At 41.0% G+C, this 22902-nt stretch overlaps 2 protein-coding genes across 4 annotated transcripts in view; both read right to left on the bottom strand.

Annotated features, from left to right (window-relative positions):
* Positions 1-117: 117 nt before the first annotated feature.
* aif1l (allograft inflammatory factor 1-like) lies at positions 118-12233 on the bottom strand. The gene is made up of 6 exons (XM_086052935.1): positions 12016-12233; positions 11821-11882; positions 9328-9394; positions 6973-7014; positions 5677-5842; positions 118-2171 (listed from the first exon to the last, which is right to left on the bottom strand). Exons 1-6 carry the CDS (start codon positions 12038-12040, stop codon positions 2081-2083), a joined length of 453 nt encoding a protein of 150 aa, XP_085909061.1. The 5' UTR covers positions 12041-12233; the 3' UTR covers positions 118-2080.
* Positions 12234-18053: 5820 nt separating this feature from the next.
* The window catches only part of lamc3 (laminin, gamma 3), a 74417-nt gene continuing 69568 nt past the window's right edge, over positions 18054-22902 (bottom strand). For all 3 annotated transcript variants that reach the window (XM_086054129.1, XM_086054130.1, XM_086054128.1), the window contains 3 exons: positions 22442-22582; positions 22269-22368; positions 18054-21151 (listed from right to left, as the gene is read on the bottom strand). In XM_086054129.1, the coding sequence (XP_085910255.1) occupies positions 20889-21151; positions 22269-22368; positions 22442-22582 (504 nt within the window). In that variant the 3' untranslated portion in view covers positions 18054-20888. The remainder of the gene's footprint in view (positions 21152-22268; positions 22369-22441; positions 22583-22902) is intronic.

Genomic DNA, 22902 nt, shown 5'->3' with positions numbered 1-22902 from the left:
GGCATGTTTTGACAGGTTACGTGACATGGGAAGTGGAAACCAATTCAAGCTGTTTTGCTTAAGTGCTTGCTACTCCTATCATTCACTTCATATTTTCAAAAGCACCACATTAAACACTCTCAGAAGAATGTTTTAATTCCTTTGGTGTCTGCAAAACAAAAACAAACAAAAAATGTGCATCTTTTTAATAAACAACGCAAAAAGAAAAAGCTTGCATGCTGTAAACCAAACAACAGCAGCTCCCAGTAAAACAAAAACGCATGAAATGGGCCTTAAAATATGACACGTTCACAGTTAGACAGTGCGAATGGAGAGACAGTGGCACAAATCACAGCACGCACACAGGACAGCGAATGATATTGAATGGTACATCGCAGGTTCTTACGCTTGTAAAATTGGAAAAACAAGCTTTTAAATCACTCATATATTAATATCAGCGTACCCAAACTGGACCTCATTTCGATAAGATGTTCTGAAAGTTACCATAGAGCGAGTGGCTTCATTTCAGGCAAAATAAACCCACCCAAATATTTGACTAGAGATATAGATTGCTACGTTAGCTTCTCGTGCTAGTCGCCGACTGGTTAGCTGCCACATGCTTGTCACTTGTGATTTTTTTGGGGTGTTTTTACATAGTGGTTAAAGACCGTTTAGATTAGAACATTAATATAAAAAGTCTGTACTCAGTGCTCACAGTTTTACAATAAATAAAAAAAAAAAATTAGGGATATTGTGTTTTGGTATGCCATTTTAGGATGAGCCTACAATGCACTTGAACCTTTACAGGTGAACTTGTCTAATGTCCACATTTCACATCCTGAGACCAAGATGATGCCTAACAATTGATCGACATTCCCTTAACACTATGACTTTAAAAATATCGTTATAAAAGGAAAACGGCCACTGAGCTAGGAAGGACGAGAGACTGGAAGAGTCACAGAAAAGTGTAAGTGCACATATTTGGAATGCTCATGGCTCAAATGCCTGTTGTGAATTTTTCCATTCAATCAGAAAGTTGTGCTGGAACATTCAACAGTTGGACATCTGCATTCAAAGGTTTAGACGTCCAATCAAGGTAACCTGTCAAAGGGCTTTAGTGCATGCTATCCTGAAAATCCACCCCAAAGCTCAATATCCCTCACATTTTGTGAATACCGTTTAATTGATGTCAATGGGAAATTGTTTAAGTTGGACCAAACCTTCGAGGTACCACTGTGATAATTTATGACATTGTGAGAGACTTGCTATGCCAAAATGAACCTAAACGTTCAGTAAACAACTTTTACAACGACATTTAAAGAGTTAAAAAAAGGGGGATTGGGTAGAGTGGGATCAATCACTTGTGAATATTCAAAGAATGTTGTACAACATACAAATGCAACATCAAAGAACACCGATTTCAGGGATTTGTGGAGCTCTTAATTTACTGCTTGGACTGCGCATTTGCACGCACTCCCTGTTGTTTCCGCACTGAGGCACTTGGAAAGAAGATGATTGTACTGTTGTTATTGTTGCCTGTTACAAGTGTGCCAGTTAATCACATTCCTCCTACACGTGCGCTTGACCTCAAACCACGACGCAAGAGCGAGTGAAAGTCCAAAATGCGGACTTGACAAACTAGTTACTGATTCCAGATCAGTGTTCCAGCTCCGCAGGAAGTGGGGCCCGGGGGGCTTGTAATCTCTCAAACGCGAACCGAGGCCGGCGCGGCGGGAATCCCTGCGAGGCTGCTGCGGAAATGGGATGAAGAAAGCTGCTTGTGCTCGTCGAAAAATAAAAGCATTTTCCCTTAATACACAATACTCAACTATTAAAAAAAACAAACTTGAGATTACCCATACACTACGGATGCTACGATTTGCCTAGAGGATAATATTCACAGTCAAACATTGTTTAGCGACAAGCTCCATGTAAAGATAGACAGACACCTTTCACGCACCGTACATCACAAAAATACCCTCCTTCGTCCATCAATGGTCCACTGGGGTAAGAAAATTGGAAAGCAGCCTTTGAAGGCATGAAGGGGGGGTGGATTGGTGGGGGGTATTTGTGTATTTGTGTGTGTGTGTGTGGCACAGGCTTAAGGCAGGCTGGCGATGTCCCGCTTCGGAGGCGGGCCGTCCGGCTTGCAGGGCGCCGCCCCGTTGGCTTTATCTTCGAAGATCAAGACTCTGTGGAAGGAGGAAGAAGGAAGAAAGAAACTGTAAAATCAAATTAAATAAATAAATACTCCAGTTAAACAAAATGGCCTGCATGGGTGCCATGTTGCCTGGGCTTGGTTCAGACATATTTGTCCACATTAATGGTGTTGGCCCACATGAAAACGGTTTCATTTGCCAAAGTAACAGGTGGCGCTATAAACTCTGACCGGGTGTGTTGCGTTTCCATGTGTGTTAAAGTGGTAGTTTAAAGGTTTATAGTTACGATAACGTCGATGCTAATTTTCATTAGCCTGTCAATGGTGTTTTGATATACTTGGAGTGACAACAGCTTGAGTCAAGCACGCTTTACCTCCTAGGTGGAGAACTGTGCCAGAAAGTTCTCGTTTCATTTACTCAAAGCAAAGTTCAGAGCTGGGCATACCACCTATGTGACGTATAAAAGATTGACGGGAAACTTAAAAAAAATAGTCAGAGTAAATAAACATAGTCGGAAGCCCATTTTTTCCCGTCTATGTAATTCGTCTATTTTCAAATGTATCAATTTCGGTATTGCTGCACGTCCGCACAGAAGAAGGAAGGTCAAACAGTCATTTGAGAATTGTGCAAATAGTTTACTTGACTTGATTACACAATACTAAGTGACCTTTTTTGTTAATCTTGCACTCAGCAAAGACGCCATTAAAAAAAAAAAATACAACTAATAAACTAAACTAAAATGAAGCACTTTTGGAAAATGTAAAATCCCAAGCGATTATAACCCTGTCTCAAAGTGATCATATTCATAATCTCCCATTTATTGACAGCGAGAGACTGACAACAGGTGCTCAGGAATACTTTGCAAAGTGTGTTTTAAAGAAAAGGTCAACCCAAACATTTTTTTTCAAGAATATGTTCCATGCAAGCCCACTAGTTGAAACGAGGCATTCTGATAAATATTGCGTTTGTGCAATAAGAGTTAATCCACCTGTTTTTAGAACCTCTGGGGGCAGCCATTTTGTCACTTCTGTGGACTGAAAATGACATCACAACTGCTCAGGGCTCAGGTAACGACCAATCACAGCTCACCTGTCGTCTGAAGCCGAACCATGATTGGTCGTTATCGGAGCATCTGTGACGTCATTTTCAGTCGACAGAAGTGACAAAATGGCCGCCCCTGCGATGGCTAAAAACGGGTGGATTTTTCTGCTTAACTCATATTCCACAAACGCAATATTAATCATAATGTCGCGTTTTAACTAGTGGGCCTGCTGGGAACATTATTTTTGGAAAAAGTATGTTTGGGTTGATTTCCACTTTAATAAGTTAAAGGATGTGTACAAGTATTCCAAACGTTTTTGTAGGGTGCAGATTTTCAATCGTGAGTGCATCTGGAACACATCCCCCATGACAACCAGGCTCACTATACTGTAGAAAGCCATTTCAAAACATTGAGCATGCTGCCTCTCACAGGTTAACCTTGGTATTATGACCGTTATCTCATTCCATGACTGTCGACCATGACCGTCGACCATGTCCTTGGCCCACGTCTTGCGAGGCTTCTGATACACAAACACTCGCTGAAAGGAGAACCTCCTCCAAGGGGCAATCACAAATTGTGCAGATGAGTTATGAGGAGGACCGACACTGACCGACTGCTGCCCGTGAGGGGAAACGGGCAAACAGTTATGAAAGAGTCAGACAATAATGTGTCCGAGCGCCGGCGGGGAAGCGTCAAAGGAATGATTGTATGCACTGAAAAGATTTGGAGGCAGCTATTTAGAGCAAAGGTCTTTAATTTCCTTTTTTGGCCAACTCGCACATGGGCTCCAGTAAGCCCCCCGGAGAAAAGTCATCCGTCCAGATGTTGAAAGAGCCGCCATGCTCATTTTGTTCTCTGCGCCGCCGCCATTGCTGGCATTTCCTGCGCTCTCACAGGGACCACAGACACTTTTCATAGATTTTCAATGTTCTCCATCACCGTGAGTCTACCTAAATACAAATCAGGAGCCAAATGGACGTTAATTCTCTGTTAAGTGTTGTGTCTTTTGCCAAATTCCTGGAAAAAACATTTCGCCCTCCTATCACGCTTTATAGAAAAGCTCAGGAGCGGCATTTTTCACCTTCACAGCGGCTGGCGTTCGATTTAGAATTCTGTCAGTTGTGTGGAATTTCATCAATACGGCATACAAAGCTATGCTCGAGGCCTCCTGGAAGGTTTTTTTTTCAGTTGCTGGACTGATTGAGTCATGGTTACATTCCTCAATAAGAACCAGTAATCTGTATTATTAGGCACGACATTCTGCAGAGGTGGGACATTGATATTGTATCATTGTTTTGTCATGGTACAGTCTCGATTCGCATGGATATTGTTGCTGTCTGAGCTGATGTGTGTGAATCTGTGACCTCCACGTTCTGTCAACATCAACACCGCGTATCGGAACAAAAAATGTGCTTAATCCTTTGATGGCGATATGGTAATATCATATCTTGTGTCACTCTGAAGCTTAGTTGGCTAGTTCTTGTTTAATTTTTAACACACTTGGTGGGAAAACTCTTGAAATATGTGAAAGCTTTGAGGGAAAACGGAAGGATAGGAATGAATAAATTCAGGTCAGGGCCGGCTGTAAATGCCAGGGGAGTCCCCCCCCGGCAAACAGCCAGCCCCCCGGCAATATCCGCCAATCTGTTTCATTCGGGTGTTCCGTGGGACGCCCTCTGGGTCATGACCACCTGTTGGCGGCACCCGCGAGCCGGGTCGAGCTCCGGACAGCGTGCCAAGTGATTATAGTCTCTCCTGCACGATATACAAGTATTGCACCAATGTAAACTATCGGCACCAATATCTAATTGTGCACCCCTCGAGTCAACAATTCCTACATGTCAATTCAAAAGCAACATTTTGCCCGAGGAACTTCAAATTCAAACTCTGTGACAAAGGGACAAAAGAACTGCACTGGTTTATTAACAGATGACAGCTGTGTGGGATTAGGTGATGTATTTTTTGTTTAAAAAAAATAAAAAAGAAGAAAAAAAAGAATGGAGGGCAAATGAGAAAAAGTTGTGCATTTTCCTGCGCTTGCTGCATTGAAGGATTTAGATTTGCCAACTAAACAGTGCAGCCGGCTTAGTCCCGCAGAGCTGACATACATCTCACCCCCGGCCGGGGCTGGCTGCTTTAAAAGCGATCATCCGCGATAACCCGATTCAAAATAGCGGCAAACGTCAATGTGCCTTTCCCGCCCAAAATTGTTTAAATTACCCCTAGTCATGGAACGACAATGACTTTTACATGCAAAACTTCTTCTGTGCGGTCTTCAGCGACTCACCAATAATCACTTACCTAATCACATGTTCCCATAGCTAAGAATAACGACGGCCGGGTTTTGTTGCCAAGGAGATTAACGGCCGAGGCGGCACGCGGGCCCGTGACATCAGCGTTCATCCCCGCGGACGGATGACACAATTGGCTGATGCAGCGCGGCGAGCAGATGGTTACAAGAGGCTACGCGGGCGCGCGCACGCGGTTCACACTCACAGTTTGAGCACGGCCGAGCGTTTGCCCAGCATCATCTTGACGAAGTCCCTGTAGTCGATGGTGTTGCTGCTGGTGCCGCCCGTCACCTCCATGATCATCTTCTTCAGCTCCAAGTGCGTCTTGGGAACGCCCAGCTTCTCCATCATTCGCTTGAGGCCCATCAGATCTGAGACGAGATAAGAATCAGACACCTGCCGCATTTCGTGGAATTCACTAAAGTGTTGCCTTGACTTAGAAGCTTCAAATTAAACTTCCCCATTGAAATGCATTGAAATACCACAAAGTCGCGAAAAAAGTTAGCTCGGATAGGCTGCAGCTCACTTGTGACTAGAGGTGCAACAATTAATCAATCAGTAATCAATTATCAAAATAATCCATAATTACTTTGGGGAATCAAATTATCGTTTAGAGACCTTGTTTTATCTTAAATTGTAAAATTTCAGCCTCTCAACAGAAAATATGCTCAGAATTCTATAGTATTCCATGAAAGCAGACTTGATTATCTTTGACTAAATAAAAACACAAATCAATGATCGACATTTTTGCCGATTTTCTGACATGTTATGGACCAAAAAAGTAACTGATTCATAATTCATTTACGTTTGTGTATTTTCTGCACTGTCAATTTGAAATAATGCCCTGTTTTTTAATAAAAGGAAGGAAATTAAAAGCATGTTTTCTTTTTAAATATCCGATTCATCGCCACATAATTGACAGATTAATCGATTAAAAGAAAAATAGTTACCGCACTTGTGACGCCTTGTGAGGATAACCGCTGTGGAAAATGCATGGATGGACTTCTCCCACACACCCAAATATACGCTTCTTATGCTAATTAAAGACTAAAGTGTCCATAGTTTAGAATGCGAGTGTGAATGGTTGTTTGTTTATATGTGTCCTGCGATTAACTTGTGACCAGTCTAGAGTGCGTATTGCCTCTTGCTCAAAAGTGAGCCGGAACAGGGTCCAGCTGGAACAGGGTCCAGCTCACTCAAAACCCTAATGAGGTCTCTCAACTCGCTTTACACATTCCAAAGTTGAAGTTTGACTAAAAATATATAAATAGTTTGGCTCTAAATTTGTGCAAAATAAAAACGTGATGACAGAACAAGAAAGACATCCACACGCCTTTTTCCTGGCATCAACTGGGGGCGGGTTTGAATCTACATTGTAAAAATGTTACTTGAAAGACTGCATGTACAGTTAATGCTTTTCCAGCAATTATGACACAATGTTCGTCATTGTTTCCTGCTCTTGACTTTGAACGTTAGTCAGCATTTGGTAATTGTTACTCACCGATCTCGCCTTGGTCATTCAGGTCAAATTCAGCATATTTATCTGTGAAACAAGCAGAAGAGGAGTTGAGGAGGAAACAAAACCAAAAACAAGCATGTCTGCTGAAAGAAAGAATGAGCAGCTGATCACGACAGGCAGCCTCATGGTCTCATTTACCAAAGCACAGCTGACCTGAGGTCGACTGAGACCGAGAGACACACATTTTTTTCCCTTTTCCTATGAATTATACTTTAATAATAAATGTCTTTTCACACACACTCCTTTCATAGCAGAAACACACACAACGTCTCGTCAGATTTATGCGACGCATTGAACTGACAGGGTAAGAGTGTTTCTACATCTGCTGTTTTGAAAAGCCTGCTTCTTCTCCCCTAAAATATTTTTCTCTCCTGTCATCACATTACACTTTCTGTCGCACAATGGCAGCTGTGTGTGCGTGTGGGTGTGTGTGTGTGTGTGTGTGTGTGTGGGGGTGTGTGTGCGTGTGTGTGTGTGCATATGTGTTGGGAGACTGAGTGAGAGACAGAACTGTGTTAACTGTGTGAACCCGTGGGGAGCGGGATGGGACAATGATCAGCCTGTTCCCAAACTTGGGGGAGTAAGCCTCCTTGCACACACACGCACACTCCCCCCTACACACACACACATAAATACACACACACACGCGCACATTACACAGCTGAGTGCGACAGCCTGTTGATCATCTGCAGCCACAGAAAACAAGCCGACCCAAGTCTGCGGCCTCTTTAGAGCCCTGCACGGGGCTCCGTATTTTCTCTCAGCCACTCACGCGGTGCCTTCTTGGACATCGGGAATTTAGGAACACACAACATACTATACAGTGTGAATGTGGCGCATGCCATGGCCATCATGTAGTGTTAATGGGAGTTGGGGAGCGTCATTTAGACAATGTATTGCTTTACTGTCATATTGTGGCGTCTGAGTACCAACAAACTATATTGAAATGAGGTGAGGAGCTTCATTTGGGCAAAAGTAGTTCTTGTCCTCTTGTGGCATGTATTGGCCTTTTGGGGGGTGGCCGTCAATTACACAGAGATTTTTCGCAGCTCACTGTTCTTTTTGTGACATTTTTTGTTTTATGGTGTTTTCCAAAGTAAAATATGTGCCTTGGCTCAATATAAGAGGGAAAACACTGGTTTAGGCTATTTGGTATTTGAAATTTTCAGAATGAACAATTTTACATGCCCCACAACGACAAAAGAAAGAACATACAAGCCGTTTTTGGTCTTCACAATAAGTCATTAGAGAGTGCGGGAATCTTTTGTTAAGCAGCTTGACGTCATGCTAAAATGTGCAGCCACAGTTCAAAACAACAACAGGAGTGGTGCTCTGGCAAATGACAAGAAATATTCACCCTTTTTGCGCAGTTGAACTGAGTTTATATGTTACAATGAGGTCGTTGTAACAGTGCTTTTTGTTTCTGCCGGCGGGTGGGAGCAAAGTTCTGCAATGTGTGTGATAACAGCGGGCGGCGATAAAAAAAAAGAAGGTTTTGCTGCATTCCATTGCGGGCTGGACTTGGCCTTGCAAACCTCAACGCAGCCTATTCCTATATGAGGAAGGGTGTGTGTGTGTGTGTGTGTGTGAAGACATTTATAAAACTATTGAGGCTGAAACACTTGGCAGTGAAGCAGTAACACAAGTGCATTCCGACATGTTTCACCGCTACCGCCCAAGCTCAATCACCTTTAAGCTTGTAAAAAATTGTGCCTGCATGTCATAAAAATGTTTGGAGGCTCGCCCTCGTTTCAGCCAGTATCAACCGATTTCCTGTTTCGCTTGGTGAGAAGAACGCAGTAGATAGGTTAGCAAAATCATTTTTAACCAGCCTGGTGTCCAAATACTTTTGTCAAGATTGCTTGAGCGATGGAGGACCGAGTAAAGGGGTGGACTGCTCTGTTAGCTACTCAGGCTAACGTGGCTAGTGAGCATTAGGCGTGCGCATAACTGAGCTGAAGTCTTACTTTTCCATTAAGTGTTTTACAACTTTTATTTTAGTAGGTGTCTACTTGCTGTTTTTATTCTCGATGCCATGTTTTGCGTACAAACAACTTCAATTTGGATCTGAAAAGCAGGTGCACCGAGTGAAGATGTAGACCGCTACTTTAGTGCCTCACTGGCTAGCTGCCGACTGGTTAGTTGCCATTCACTTGCCACTTTGATCCAAAAGTGTTTCATTCATGTTTGTTATTTATTTATTTTTTTTACACTGTGTTGATTTGTGATATTTGTGATATTAACGTAATTGTCATTAACGTTAAGAGTGTGTTTAAAGACTGTTGTGCTGAACCTCAGGGTTTTACGCTGTATCAACAATGACATGCGTCTGCTTACTTTTGAAACCCTCCAGTTTCTCTGCGAGGTCATCTTCATCCCTGTACTTCTGGTCCTCCAGGAATTCCTGATCGGGGGTAGGAAAAAAGAGGGATTAAGTCAATTCTTGCTGTCAAAAAGGGTTAAAAAAAACACGATGACTCACACGACAGGGGCGCTCGTCCTAGTTGATTCGTCGCGACTGAGTGAGTTTATAAAAAGTAGGACACCTCGCCAGGGCGTGAAGGGAAAAAAAATGCCAGGAGGGATCCACGCTAATGAAATGATAATGAAGCAATCCGCCATGTGGAGTCACATTCTCGTCTGACCTCCGATAAGTCTGCTGCGTTTCTAATGAAGCGTGAGGGGATCAAGACCAGCCTGCTTCTAGCGTAGTATCTTCGTACGGTTATACGCATTCAAAGGGTGTTTGCAATGAGCATTTCATACGTCACGCTGAGAAACAACCCGGCTACTGCGGATATCTGCTACGAGTCCCCAAATGTAAGAATGTCATGACTGTGAGAGTGAGAATGTTTATACCGATACCAGTTATGTATCAGCGCCGATACTGTATGTTTGTACGGTGCTCGAAAATAAATGCTAGTATGTAAAGCTAATTTTTGTCGCGGGCCACATCGTGGTTATGGTTTCCTTCGGAGGGCCGTTATGACTATGAACCCCAATCAATATATGATCGCCTCATATTACATAACTCTAGTGCCACAGTCGCCCAATAACACAGATACCACCTGTATGCCTGACATATACCTTCTGGGCAGGCGGAGTGGGAGCCATGTCAGTCGTGTGGAGATGCTTTAAGATAAACATGGATGACAACACTGCAAAATTCTGATGCCTAGCCACGAGAGTTGCAGCGCAAACGTGAAGGAAAAGTTATTGGAGAAATTTGAGGGACTTTGTTTCAGGTGTAATGTTTTCTAATGAATGTTGTTGACTGTCAGTTTAAGAGGTTAGTTCACAAACAGAATGCATAAAATGTCTGCTTTAATATTCAATGGAGAGATTAAGGTGACTATTATTAGAGAAAGCTGCATAGGGATTATGGTTCTATTGTCTATCATTGCAATATACTGTACGAAATTGAACACGGGACGATTGGAATCGCAAGCTTATAGAAAGCCATTTTAGCATTTATTCGATCTCCCTGATATGCACTTGGAGGTCCATTTGTCCTCACCAGTAAGACAATTCAGCACATCAGTAAAGTGACTAGGGTTATAATAGTTTTTGATTTTTCATTATAAATGAGTTTTTATTATCATTTTTTAGTTTTTGGCTTTTTAAATTCAGTTTTTAATTGTTTTATAGCAGTTTAGTTCATTTTTATTAGTGCACAGTTGACCAGTTTGATCAGTTTTAGTATCAGTTTGACTTTTTTTTAATATATGGAGTATTTGTCGAATGCAAGAGAAAAAAAGATCACTAAGTATTATGTAATAAAGTAATGTAAACAACAATTCTCAAACAACTGTTACACCTTCCTTTTTCTGTAGGGAAGTACAGTGATACTGAAATAACTTTCTAATGAACCCCTGAAAGCTCATGTTTGATATTAAGTTACAAAAACAAAAATAAAGGACATGTTCGCTGTAACTAGAGTTAGTTTTATAAAAGACAATTTCAGTTAGTTTAAAATAATGTTTGTATTTTATGTCCTTAACGATTTTTTTCCTTCCTAATTTTAGTTGTTTTGTTAGTTTTCATTCACTAACTTCATTAACTATAATAACCTTGGGGCACACCTGTACAATTACTGCGTACTAGCGCACAGCTGGCTATCAATTATATCAAAGCCGTTTGAGCATTTTCCTTGACGTTCTTGATCACCATTTTAAGGTCGTACTAGTTGGCCAAGATTGTCACTAGGAGAAATAAAATTACTAGTCAGACAATAGTACATTGAATAGCCTTACTCGTAAGGACAAAGAGCCTACTACTTTGTACAAGCTTAAGATGGATTTCAAACATGGCTTTCCATATGCGCCAACTCGACAAATAACGATACAACGACACAGATATTTGCCTCAGAGCCCTTATCTTGGGGAAACCCCCCTGCTCCAACGAGCACATGACATACAAAAGGATGCAATGATGCACAGGAATGTCCCACAGGCCTCATCAACTTCGTTCTCATGAACTCACAAAGGGGGAGCCGATAACGGGGAAATTTAATAGGGCAATAATACATGCAAAAGAGGATCTTAATCCGTGGTAGTGCTAGACAAAGAAGCCCATTGAATCTCCATCAAAACGCACGCGCACACGCACACCTGTTCCCCCGGGTCAGAACAGCGAGGAGACAGGTGTAACGTCTGAAGTAGGAAGCGTCCATGAAAGCAAACCAACAATAAAATGAAGCATAATGAGGTCAGACATTTTGAGGTGACGTCCCCAAGCATCGTCACACTGTCAAGTGCACGCGCGTACTTCCAAAGTCGACACGTTTGCCGTCAAATGAACAAATAAAAGACACTATTTGACACAATTTACCTGGTTCACCTCCTCCAGTTTTTGCCTTTGTTGCTCTTTCAACAGCCCGAAGGCTTTTCCTCCTAAATAGACAACAGGCAGAGCAAAAAGACGTCAAAATGGACGTGACCTAGCTTAAACAATCCATTGTAATTACTTGAATTGTAGCGAGTCACTAAGAAGAAAAATGGCTAATTAGAAAAAATGTTTACTAACCTTGTACGTTTTTACTCGCAGGCATCTCAGCGGTTTTTGTGCGTGTGTTTTAATCCAGTTTATGGGTAAAGTTAGAGAGCCGAGAAGACCACCGCAAATGCGCGGGTGATGCTCCAACCTCGCTCCGTCTAAAGCTGCTCGCGCTTCCCTCCCACTCAGTCTGTGGCCACGGGTAACCGCTGTCTCGCCAGACCCACTGAGATAATGCATATCCGGTGACGTATATCCACAATAAATCCCAACGTTACTGAAAGCTTCATTTTCACGACCTAATGAACCATAAAAGGGAACTATTTTTTTTAAATCATTTAAAAAAAGTATAATAGCGTTTTGAAAACTTTTCTAAACGCCACATGTGCGCAAGAGAAGTTCTAAACTTTTATTTTGAAACATACAATTTGGGTTTCCTCTCTAAACGTTGCTCACGCTCGCCATCGTGTGGCGAAATTACAGTTTGATGCGATGAACTTGAATTCGCTGCATTGAAACTCCATCCATCCATCCATTATCTTCTCCTCACAAGGGTCGCGGGGTCGCGGGCGTGCTGGAGCCTATCCCAGCTGTCAATGGGCAGTAGGCGGGGGACACCCTGAATTGGTTGCCAGCCAATCGCAGAGACAAACAAACATCCGCACTCACAATCACACCTAGGGGCAATTTAGAGCGTCCAATCAACTTACCATACATGTTTTTGGAATGTGGGAGGAAACCGCAGTACCCGGAGAAAATCCACGCAGGCACGGGAGAACATGCAAACTCCACACAGGGAGGCCAGAGATCGAACCCACGACCTCTGAACTGTGAGGCGGACGTGCAAACCAGTCGTCCACCGTGCCGTGCATTGAAAATGTCACATATCAAAAATGATATTATTTCTCACCCTCTTGCACTTATTTTGTGGTTTTAACTTGATTTTCCATTTAATCTGTTTTTTAATCATTGTATTGCCTCTGTGTGTATTTGCCTTGTGCATAAATAGTGGTATACTTTTTAGATATCAATAAAGTAAACAAATATAGTTTACAGGAGATATGATGGCGGTCTGATAGAGCAGTACGTGGTGATGAAAAAGAGACAATTAATTTTTTTTCTCCACAAGGTGGCGCTTACAGATAAAGTAAAAGCCATTGTGTTGCTAGTTCAGCAACTACACTACATCGTAAACCATTGTATCCAATGTTGACGTTTCTAACTATCCAAATCTCCAATCACATGCAATTTACCGCACAAAGTCTAAAGTCTAAGTGTATTTCTCCATCGCTACAAATGGTTAAAAGTCACTTAAAACATGTAGTCGCGTAAATTATCAAAATATTTACACCTACCAGCTGCATTCCCAAAAGCGAAGCACGCCCCGCCGCATGGGATTGTGGGTTATACTACTATTTTTACCACCGGAGCACACGATTGTGAACAAAAACAATACAGAATCCAATTTCATGCTTGTATTTTTATCCACAATGGGTTTCTTTTTATTTTTTAAACCGGCTAAAATTATTCTTTGTTGTTTTCAGATTTGAGTTTCAAAAATCGGAAATATAACACACGGAACAACCTTAAATTCTAGTATTTCTTTAATCAAATTCCTTTAATGTAATTTTAATAGATTATTTTCTTCTTTGCGGAGTGTTTTATTTGACTGCATTGCTTCTAGTACATGTTGATGCTTTTATCTCCAATCAGCATGTCAATTTAATGGGCCCGGGGCGTTCAGAATCACTGGTAGCGCTGGCCGAGCAATGTCAATTATATTAGAAGAGGGACTGTTTAAAAGTTCAACTGCGATGGTCCTTTGTGATGTCAGCATTGTCCGTCCGTTTATTGTTTGGTCTGAACAAACCTCTTCCGTTCAGCAACGTCCTTGGGATACCTAGTGTGAATCACACTGGTTCAAAGGGACGCTCCAGAAAATATTTGTTGAAGCCATTCTCTTGTTTACTTAGGCTTATTGAGAATAGCAAACATGAAAAGAACAAATAAAAAGCAAAGGCGTATCCCTGTAAGGAGTTTATTTTTGGAGCAATCATCTAATAGAATTGGAATCTTGTAAATCACTAGCAATGTTTAGAAATAGATAATTTTAAAAACGACTAATAATCAAGTGTAAATATGAGAAGCTAGAATTCTAACTCTTTGCTGTGTTAGCATTCGAGTGATGAAATTATGTATAGATAGGTGTATTGTATGTGTAAGATAATGATTTGACTATATGCATAGAATGTAAGACAGTTTTTGGGTTGACTTCCACTTGAAGGTGAGGTTGGAACGACATAAAACAAAAGCAACAGGCTCCGGAAGTACGTGTTTATTATTCTAAATACAATATACTTGAACATTCAACAAAATGCAACCCATCTACTTGACAGGTAACTGGAATCAAAATATATATCTGGGGCCAATTAAAGTGCACTGTCATGCAAAAAGGTTCAAATTGATTCCATACGATATTATATGTCACCTGCACACAGAAACATGTCGGCTGCTCAGCGGGGGGTAGCCATCATAATTTGGCTCATTTTTGCAAAGTACCACCATTTTTGTCCAGGCCTGTTTCATGAGTTTATGATTGTCATTTTTAAAATAAAGCTGTTCAACCATAATTCAAAAACAATTTCTGATTTTCATTAGTTTGTTTTCATTAAAGTTTGTTTTGTTTTTATTACTTTTCTTATACTACTATTATTGTGTGCAGTGTTGGGCAAGTTACTTCCAAAATGTAATGTATTACATATTACTAGTTACTTGCATGTGAAAGTAATACGTTTCTTTACAATATTACTCAAGTTTAAGTTACTTTTAAGTTACTTTTTCAAAAATCGAGGATTCATTTATTTAATAACGATTTCAAGACCTTAAAAGGAAAATGCAAAATGTGCTGCCATACTCTAGCTGGTAAAGTTAACTTATGAGCATATTTAACTATATAGTGTGGTCTATAATATTAAATGTTTCAACTCTATGGTGTGGTGGGACATCACTACCTTTGATCAATATTTGTATCAATAAGATTTACAACACATAGCCACGTGGCCCAAATTGCAAAGGAAGCAGCATGGTAATAAGCATACCATGTTTTTAGGGAGCGCATTGGGGCACAAATGAATCTGCCCTATTAATTCTGCCCAACAACAGGGGACGTCCTCAATTTGGAAGTAATGGGAGAAATCCATATGGGCTGGCCACAATTTGATTTTTTTTGTTGCGAAGTTTTCCAGTGAAATTTGCAAGAAAAACTAAGATGTTTTAGCAACCAAGAAAAGTAATGAAAGAAACTCACAAACACAACTAATTTTTCAAAAGACTCAAATCTCCATTTGTAATTGAAAAACACGCTGTTTTTGCGCAAAGCCATGTCGAACACAAAAGCAGTTGTTGGCGGCAATATTGTACATGGAACCTTTTGGCGTTACACTGTAGTTGCAAAGCTCTCTGAAATTTGTCCTGTTTGGGAGTGTTTTTTAAAAAAAAATTTATTATTATTTTTTAGTGCCACCCAGTTTGACAAAGTTTGAAGGAAAGTACAAAGTTTGAAGGAAAGTTTTTAATGTCATACAGACGGAGAACAAGCTGACTGTTTGCACCGTTAAATGCAGCCGGTGCAAATGAGGTCCCGGCTCGCATAGTGCTGTGGGTGATAATTCAGAATAGCGTGCAGAAATAAAAGAGAATGTAGGTGAACCGGGTCAGGGGTTAAGGGGTAATTGCATCCTCGGAGGCTTTAGAAAAAAAAAAAAAACTCAATCCGTGAAAAGAGAGGATGGATGAATAGCTGCAGGGAACGGAGGCAGGAAGAGTGAGACTGCAAAATGAGGCTGATGAAACTGAGCTGTGAGCGGAAAATACGATTTAGATGAGACTTACCCTTCACACTCGCTGCAGATGCAATACGAATGAAGTGTATGTGTTTTAGCCCGACAAAGTAGATCAGCCATTTTGACTGATTTTGTTTTTCAAATAACAACCTTGAAGTTGAACAATTAGATCTTAAAATGATGTAGAATTGTGCAAAACTACCTTAATCCAAGCCCGTAACTATTTTATGCTACTCCCCATCAATACAGGTACTCTACTAATAATATTAATGCTGCAGTAATACAATGGAAAGAAATACTACTCTAGCCTCTGTTGACTGTTAATACGTCACCTAAGACGGTGCTTAGTTCACTTATGCCTTGGGGTCGACTCTGAGACGGGTGGATGACTAAAAATGGTTCAAATACACCCGGTGTACCTAATGAAGTGGCCGTGGTAGTGTCTCTACCAGCGGCCACTTGAGGACAGCATCGAGTCACACTGGAGTCGTTATTCCCCAGACTGGGAGGTCATATTTGCTGCATGAATGCTCCTAGAAGATGGTTCAAACAAATAATGAACTGCATGTGCTGGAAATGGCCATTAAGACCCCAAAATGTCCACTTTAAACCAAAATGGCTGACTCTGTGGGTTTTAAGGCATGGCTTCTTCAGACGTTTTTGTGGGTCTAGTCATGATAGACAATTACCAAATTTTATGTTGGTAAGTGAAAATGGCTTTGGGGGCCAACAAGACACTAAAACGCTTGATTTAAAACAAGATGACGAACTTTGTGTGTTTTCAGGCTTGGCTTCTTGAGACATTTTTGTGGGTCTACTCTTGATAGAAATGATTACCAGATTTCATGGTGCTAAGCGAAAATGGTTTTGGGGTCTGAGGTTCCCCCCAAATCTGGGTGACCCTGGACATGGCCAAAATGACCCCCAAAATACCCACGTTGAAACAAGATGGCTTGCTGACTGTGTGCTTAATTTCGGCATGGTTTCTTGGGACATTTTTGTGGGTCTACCTGATAGACACAATTACCAAATTTCATGTTGCTAAGTGAAACTGGCTTTGGGGGCTGAATTTTAACCCAACTTTGTTGGAGCGCTTACTGCTGAGTTATTAGAGATTCCCGTTTTATGGTGAGTCATTAAATTTCACTGCCATGCTGTGCCCACATGCAGTGATGAAAACCTGTGGTTCAAATTTAGAAGCCATTGTAAAAAATCTCTACGATGACTTTGCATTTGAAGGACACCTGGAAATGGGCCCAAAAATGTTAAATGAAACTAAAATGGCAGACTTACTGTGTCTTTTTGGTGTTGTTACTTTCATTTTCATGTTGCTGATGTTTTTCGTGTAGCACAAATTTGACATAGATGACAAGTGTTTGTTACTAGTGAGGCGAAACTGTGCACTAGTTGACATTGGCGCGCTACTAGTAGGGGTAGATATAATGCCTGCTTAATACCAAAATAGCAGACTTCCCTGTATCTTTTCAGGTGTGACTTCTTGAGATTTTTTTGTGTCTATGATAGACATGTTTACGAAACATCATGCAGCTAAGTGAAACTGGCTTTAATTTTCAAAACACAAGCAGGGTGGTGGCGCTAATTAGCCAATTCATGGCACCGCTCAGGCCCCCGCAAAAGATTGCTGAGCCCGCTCATGTCTCACTGTTTGAAAGTAGATAAAAAAAAATGGCACAAAAGCGTACGTGAACATGCTGATTAAGGAGAGGCCCACGCTTCCCTTCATTTTAATCAAATCAAATTAAACGCTGAAAAAGACGCTGCCCGGTGTCACACATTGTGCTTAGGCAGGCCATTTTGTCTCAAAGAATTTAGGCGTCGCACGGCTGATTCGTGCATTTGCTTGCCTCGTGCAAAACAGACGAGCGGACTAATTGACTTGACTAATTGGCTCAATACGTTTTAATTAGATGATGTGACGAGCTGAAAAACAACAGCGGATGCACTCCGGCCGCGATAATAATGAAGCGGCGTTATCAATATTGATCTGCTTAATCCAATTACCTATTTTTCAACCTGATAAAAAAATTTGCTACAAAAGGGGAAATTTGATGCGCCTCTAGAGGCCCAAAAGGAAATCCAATTACCAGAGGTGGCAAAAGTACTGTTGCACTCCGAATTAGGTGCTTTTTAAGATACAAGGATTTGTTCGGCCGATGTTTGTGTCCGGAGCTCAGTTGCGAGTGCCAACTACGGCGGCAAAAAACGTCACATTAACTCAACTTTATTTATACCGTACTGCACTTTAACAATTACAGCTGTAACAAAGTGCTGTACATAAGCTCAAACAAAAATCAAACCACAATGAATAAAAAAATAAGCATAATACGAGTAAAATGACACATGAATAACAGATAAATAGCAACATAGCTAGAAAGAAAGCTAGCTAGCTAGAGAGCTAGCAGCTAGACAGACTCCAAACGTTTTCAGTGTTGTAACCTTTTCCATCCTCTCATTTGCCTATTAAGATGCAATGTCTGTAAATATATATATCATATTTTTAGATACATTTTCACACTGCGCTTCAGTCGAACCACTGAAGGGAACATAACAGTTGGCATGAAATGTCTTTGTTCACAATTATCTGGTATCCTCCTAAAAAACAAAACCAGAAGCAAATCAAATCATTTTTTCCCATTGAAATGAGTGGAAATATCATTATTTTATTCCAGCTCCTGCCCCCTAAAGAACCAAAATTTTAACACAATAAAGAATAATACTGTATAATAACAGAGCAATACTTACTCAGTAAGATGCTGTGATATTAGTCTTTATTCGTAGAGGATAAAGAATATGTGCCTATGATTATAGTTACAGTTAGAATAGGTCTAAATGTGTTGCTCCACTTTATCCCAAATAACCCACGTTTCTCTTTCTGTTACTTTCGCTCTATGTGGTCATGACACCATGAGCCTTGTTTGAAGACCTAAGCTAGCTCACATTAGCATTTGTGGGCCGTTTTCATTATGGCCGCGTGTCTCGTTAGCTGTTGTGGTGATTGAGGGGTACACCGCAGACAAATGCCTGCCGTGACTCGGTAGTCGTATTCGTTACTGCTCTGACTCAGTGGGCCCTGGTGTTTAATGGCCTGCTGGTGTCGATGCTTTTTTTTTTTCTTTGCAAGGTGTCGCCATTAATTGTGTTTCGGGCATTTAAGGAAATGGTTCACAAGGCAAGGCGATGACGAGGCCGCTCAGTCACCACGCAGCTTTTGTTATTGCCTTTATAGATCACATTTTAACATATTTATGAGCCGTACAAGAAATATTTTAAGTCATGTTCGAATTTACGTGTTATACAAGTCAAAGACTGTAAAATGAGAGACAAAAGTTGGATAATTGCAAGAATTGTTATATTTGTGAGAAAAGAATATGTAGTTTGCGGGAAGTAGAAAAATGGACTGATGAGGTCTACATCAGAATTCAGTGCATGGTAATTTTAACACAGCAAGATTTGCTTTACAAAAAAATAAAAAAAGGGGCTTGGTTATGTTTGTAAGTATTAAGTAGCTGCTCATTCACCTGTGTTGCATCAAATATGGCGACATTTCAAAGGGCACATTCCTGATTTCTTTTTTAATCTTGTTTTTTTTCCCCACATAATCACTGACATATTTTTGTGTTATAAGCCAAAAGCAAATCAAAAGATGAGAGCAGCTTTTTTTCTGGTTAAAAAAAAATGTCATTGTGAAAACGTCTCCTGTTTGAAAAGATTGCTGTTATTTACCCAGAAGAGTGGCGCAGCGGGGAAGGTTGCGCTTAATGGTTTTACCCGATGCATTCACAGAGAGAACATCTTTATAAAATACAGTCAACAACAACAGAAAGAAATCTCAATTGTTCTGTCAGTGAAATGTTGTCTCAGCAACAAAGCTGTTCATTTTGAATGACTGATGTCATGATCCTGTGTTCTGTACTTTTCAAGATTTCAAGTCAGTATTTTTCGAGATAAAACTTTATCTTACCAGAAAGATCTTACCAAAAAATCGGCCTTTTTATTCAACACGTATGGCTCTGTTAGACTCTAAAATAATTGTTTTATCTTGACGATAGATTATTTTGTTTCCTTGAAATTATGCATTTTTTTCCTCATGATATTTAGACTCTGCTAGAAAATATGCTACTTTAAAGAAATAGTTCTGTGCTTTTAAGAATCAAACAAGTTGTTTGTATTCATTTCTATTTTTGAGTCAAAAGTTGTTTATTTCCAAGAAAACAAGTCTGTCTTGCGAGAATTAAGTCATACATTTTCAAGAACAATTGCTGCATACAGTCATTTCAAGGTTAAAAAAATATCTTGAAATGATGCTACTTTTTTCTTGTAAGATTTATTGATCTAATTTCATTTTTCTTTTTAATATGGTCCTTGGTCAAAAGGAAATGTCATAATTTGATTCTGTGACAAAGCTCGTAGCTCACTTTACTCATGTATCGAATCAGTTTTCTTCCAGACGCCAAAAATAACACCATTTTGTTGTGGTTGTTTTTAATAAAGAAAAATAGCACTGTATTGTACAAAACATCAAAAATAACAAAAGAGAATGGAAATATGTAATGTAAATGTAAATAGTGTACATACTGTATTGGCTGTATGCCTTGAAAAGGGCGTGGCAGAGTGCATGACATCAGAGAGCTGGAGTCAAGTTAGCTGGTGTGGGTTGTGACCTACAGCAGCAGCTCCTTGTGAGTGTTCTCATTTTGCATTTGTGTGTTTGATGTTTTTTTTCCCATTCAATAAATGTCGGAAAGTGCATCGGCGACTGTGGCTCTCCTTTCACACATTATTTTAAATACTGGACATTCAAGCACAGTGGTAGCTTGACTCACTAGTGACCTGACTTAGGGGCGTCCGACATAGGAGCCGATGCTTGGACCTTTTTTTTTTTTTTTTTTTTGTTTAAGTTGTGAGCAGAAATTTGACATATATGCATCTTTCATTTCCTAAAAACAAGACAGACTATAGTTCAACTAACTCTCGAGTCAGGTCACTTTTAATTCAAGGTACCAGCATATCCTTTTGTCCCGGCTGAAGATGTTCCAGCGTTTAGCCACGCCCCTTGCCGCCGGCCTCGAGACAAGACGGCGGCAAGTGTAGGGCAATGTCCCTGAGACTGTCTCTCTCCTGGACCATCTCCCGCACGTCCTGTTCCAGGAGCGCCAGACGACTCCGCTGGCCCTCGGCCGCCGAGCGCAGGGTTCCGATCTTGGCGCTCAGCAGGGGACCCTCCACGCTGCCGCGCAGCGTGCTCAGGCGCCGCGCCGTCTCATTCAGGACGTTCTGGAAACGCTCCAGAGGCACGCTCGCGTCTGGTGCAGAGAGGACAGATTGGACGGGAAATGGCAAAACAGCCAATCAGAATCCCACGCAAAGGCTGCTCTGAGAGATATTTTGTGGTTTGTAACGTTTCCAATTGTATAGTTTTTACCAGAGATGGGCATTCCATCCCGGGACGGATGTACGGAGAAATCTTTTAAAAAGGACGGAAGAGTATTTCCGTCCGTCCCTCTATTGGTCCCTAAGTGGGTCAAGTAGTGTTGTGTTGGGCTCTTTTAAAAAGCAAGCAGTTTGCTTCTGCGATACCACAGAGGCGCCTTAATGAACCCCCTGCACAACACTTTTCATATGCTTTCCCTGCAGTAACATTGCACGGACATAACCTGCCCTCTAGTGGTTCAAAACATGTAATGGATTATACCATTTCACTGACTGACAAAAACACGCTCATTGTCTTGTGTGTGTAATCCAGGATAATGAATGTATTGGGCGTAGAAAAAGGTGATAGCAGTTTTGTTTATATTTTGTTTAGTTAACTAACCTTATCCCTTTGCATACAAAGTATGTCCTTGTGTGGGACATCTTTAGACTGTAAAAATGTCAGCGCAGACGTACACCTAGACGCCCCCGAGGTGAAAGTCTTTCGCTTCCTCCTAAAAAAACCTTGCGTTATTTTGCAATAATTATCTTATTGCGAGATGTAAGGACGGAAGCGCTTTAAAAGGACGAGGACAGACGGGTCGGAGGCCGATTATTTTTATGAATAAGAATAGGGAAGAGGACGGAAGGGTACCCAGGTTGCGGACCGAGGACGGACCGGCAAGAGGGTAAAGTGCCCATCTCTGTTTTTTACATCAAAAGTTGTGTATTTTGATGAAAAAAGATTGTCTACTAATTATCTATTATGGGAATAAAGATGTATATTTTCAGAATAAATTTGTACATTTTCAGTTGAAGTACTACATGAATATCATATACTTCAAAAGGAAAAAAGGTGGACCTTTATGATAAAAGTCACAATTTTGAGAAACCAGCTTTCGTTTGACTTTATGAACCAACACATTCTTGTCATCTGCTAGCAGACCCTTTTTTCACTTTTCAACACAATATGGCCTTGGCGGAGGTTTAAGGAGAGGATGTAGTTGTTACCAATTTTGCTGATGAGCTCGGTGAGAGTCAGCGAGTAGGCCTCCAACTGCAGCTTGGCGGCCTCCACGTCCTTCTGCACATTGGCCAGAGGGGGCGCCATCTAGGAAGGTCAGGCTGGGATAAGTATGTGTATTTTAAGTATGCGGGCGGCTACATGGAGTACTATACCATACTTCGGAGGGCATGTGGAACTTTGCGCTGTCAGCTCGCAACATCTGCGCGTCCAGACTTTGTAAGGCGGATTCCACGTGGGAGCTGAGTTGAGCAAAGGCAGTCCTCGTGTGCTTGGCCTGTGTCAGGACGCCTTTCGATTCCTAGTATAGTGGTTCACAGTTCATAGTTGAGCAATTTCAGGCGTTGGATCAATTCCCACTCAATAGCTCCAATGGACTGAACACTTACCCTTAATACAAATTAGGGTTGGGGCGATTATGGTAAATATTACAATCACGATTATTTTGAATTGATACTGAAACCAGGACTGACAAAAAACGATTATTCCTCTGATTTCAAAACTTAGTATTTATTCAACTACTAAGACTCAATGTTAAATGTAACTTGAAAGAACAACCAGAAAATAAACTAGTGAAGTCATATAATGATAAATTAAAATAATAGCAATAATAAACCAGAA

Source organism: Filicampus tigris, chromosome 15 (genome assembly GCF_054856515.1).
Source record: "Filicampus tigris isolate MCC_2025a chromosome 15, RoL_Ftig_1.0, whole genome shotgun sequence".
NCBI lineage: Eukaryota > Metazoa > Chordata > Actinopteri > Syngnathiformes > Syngnathidae > Filicampus > Filicampus tigris.
Note: the sequence above shows the minus strand (reverse complement) of the source record. Positions and strands in the feature narration are given on the sequence as shown.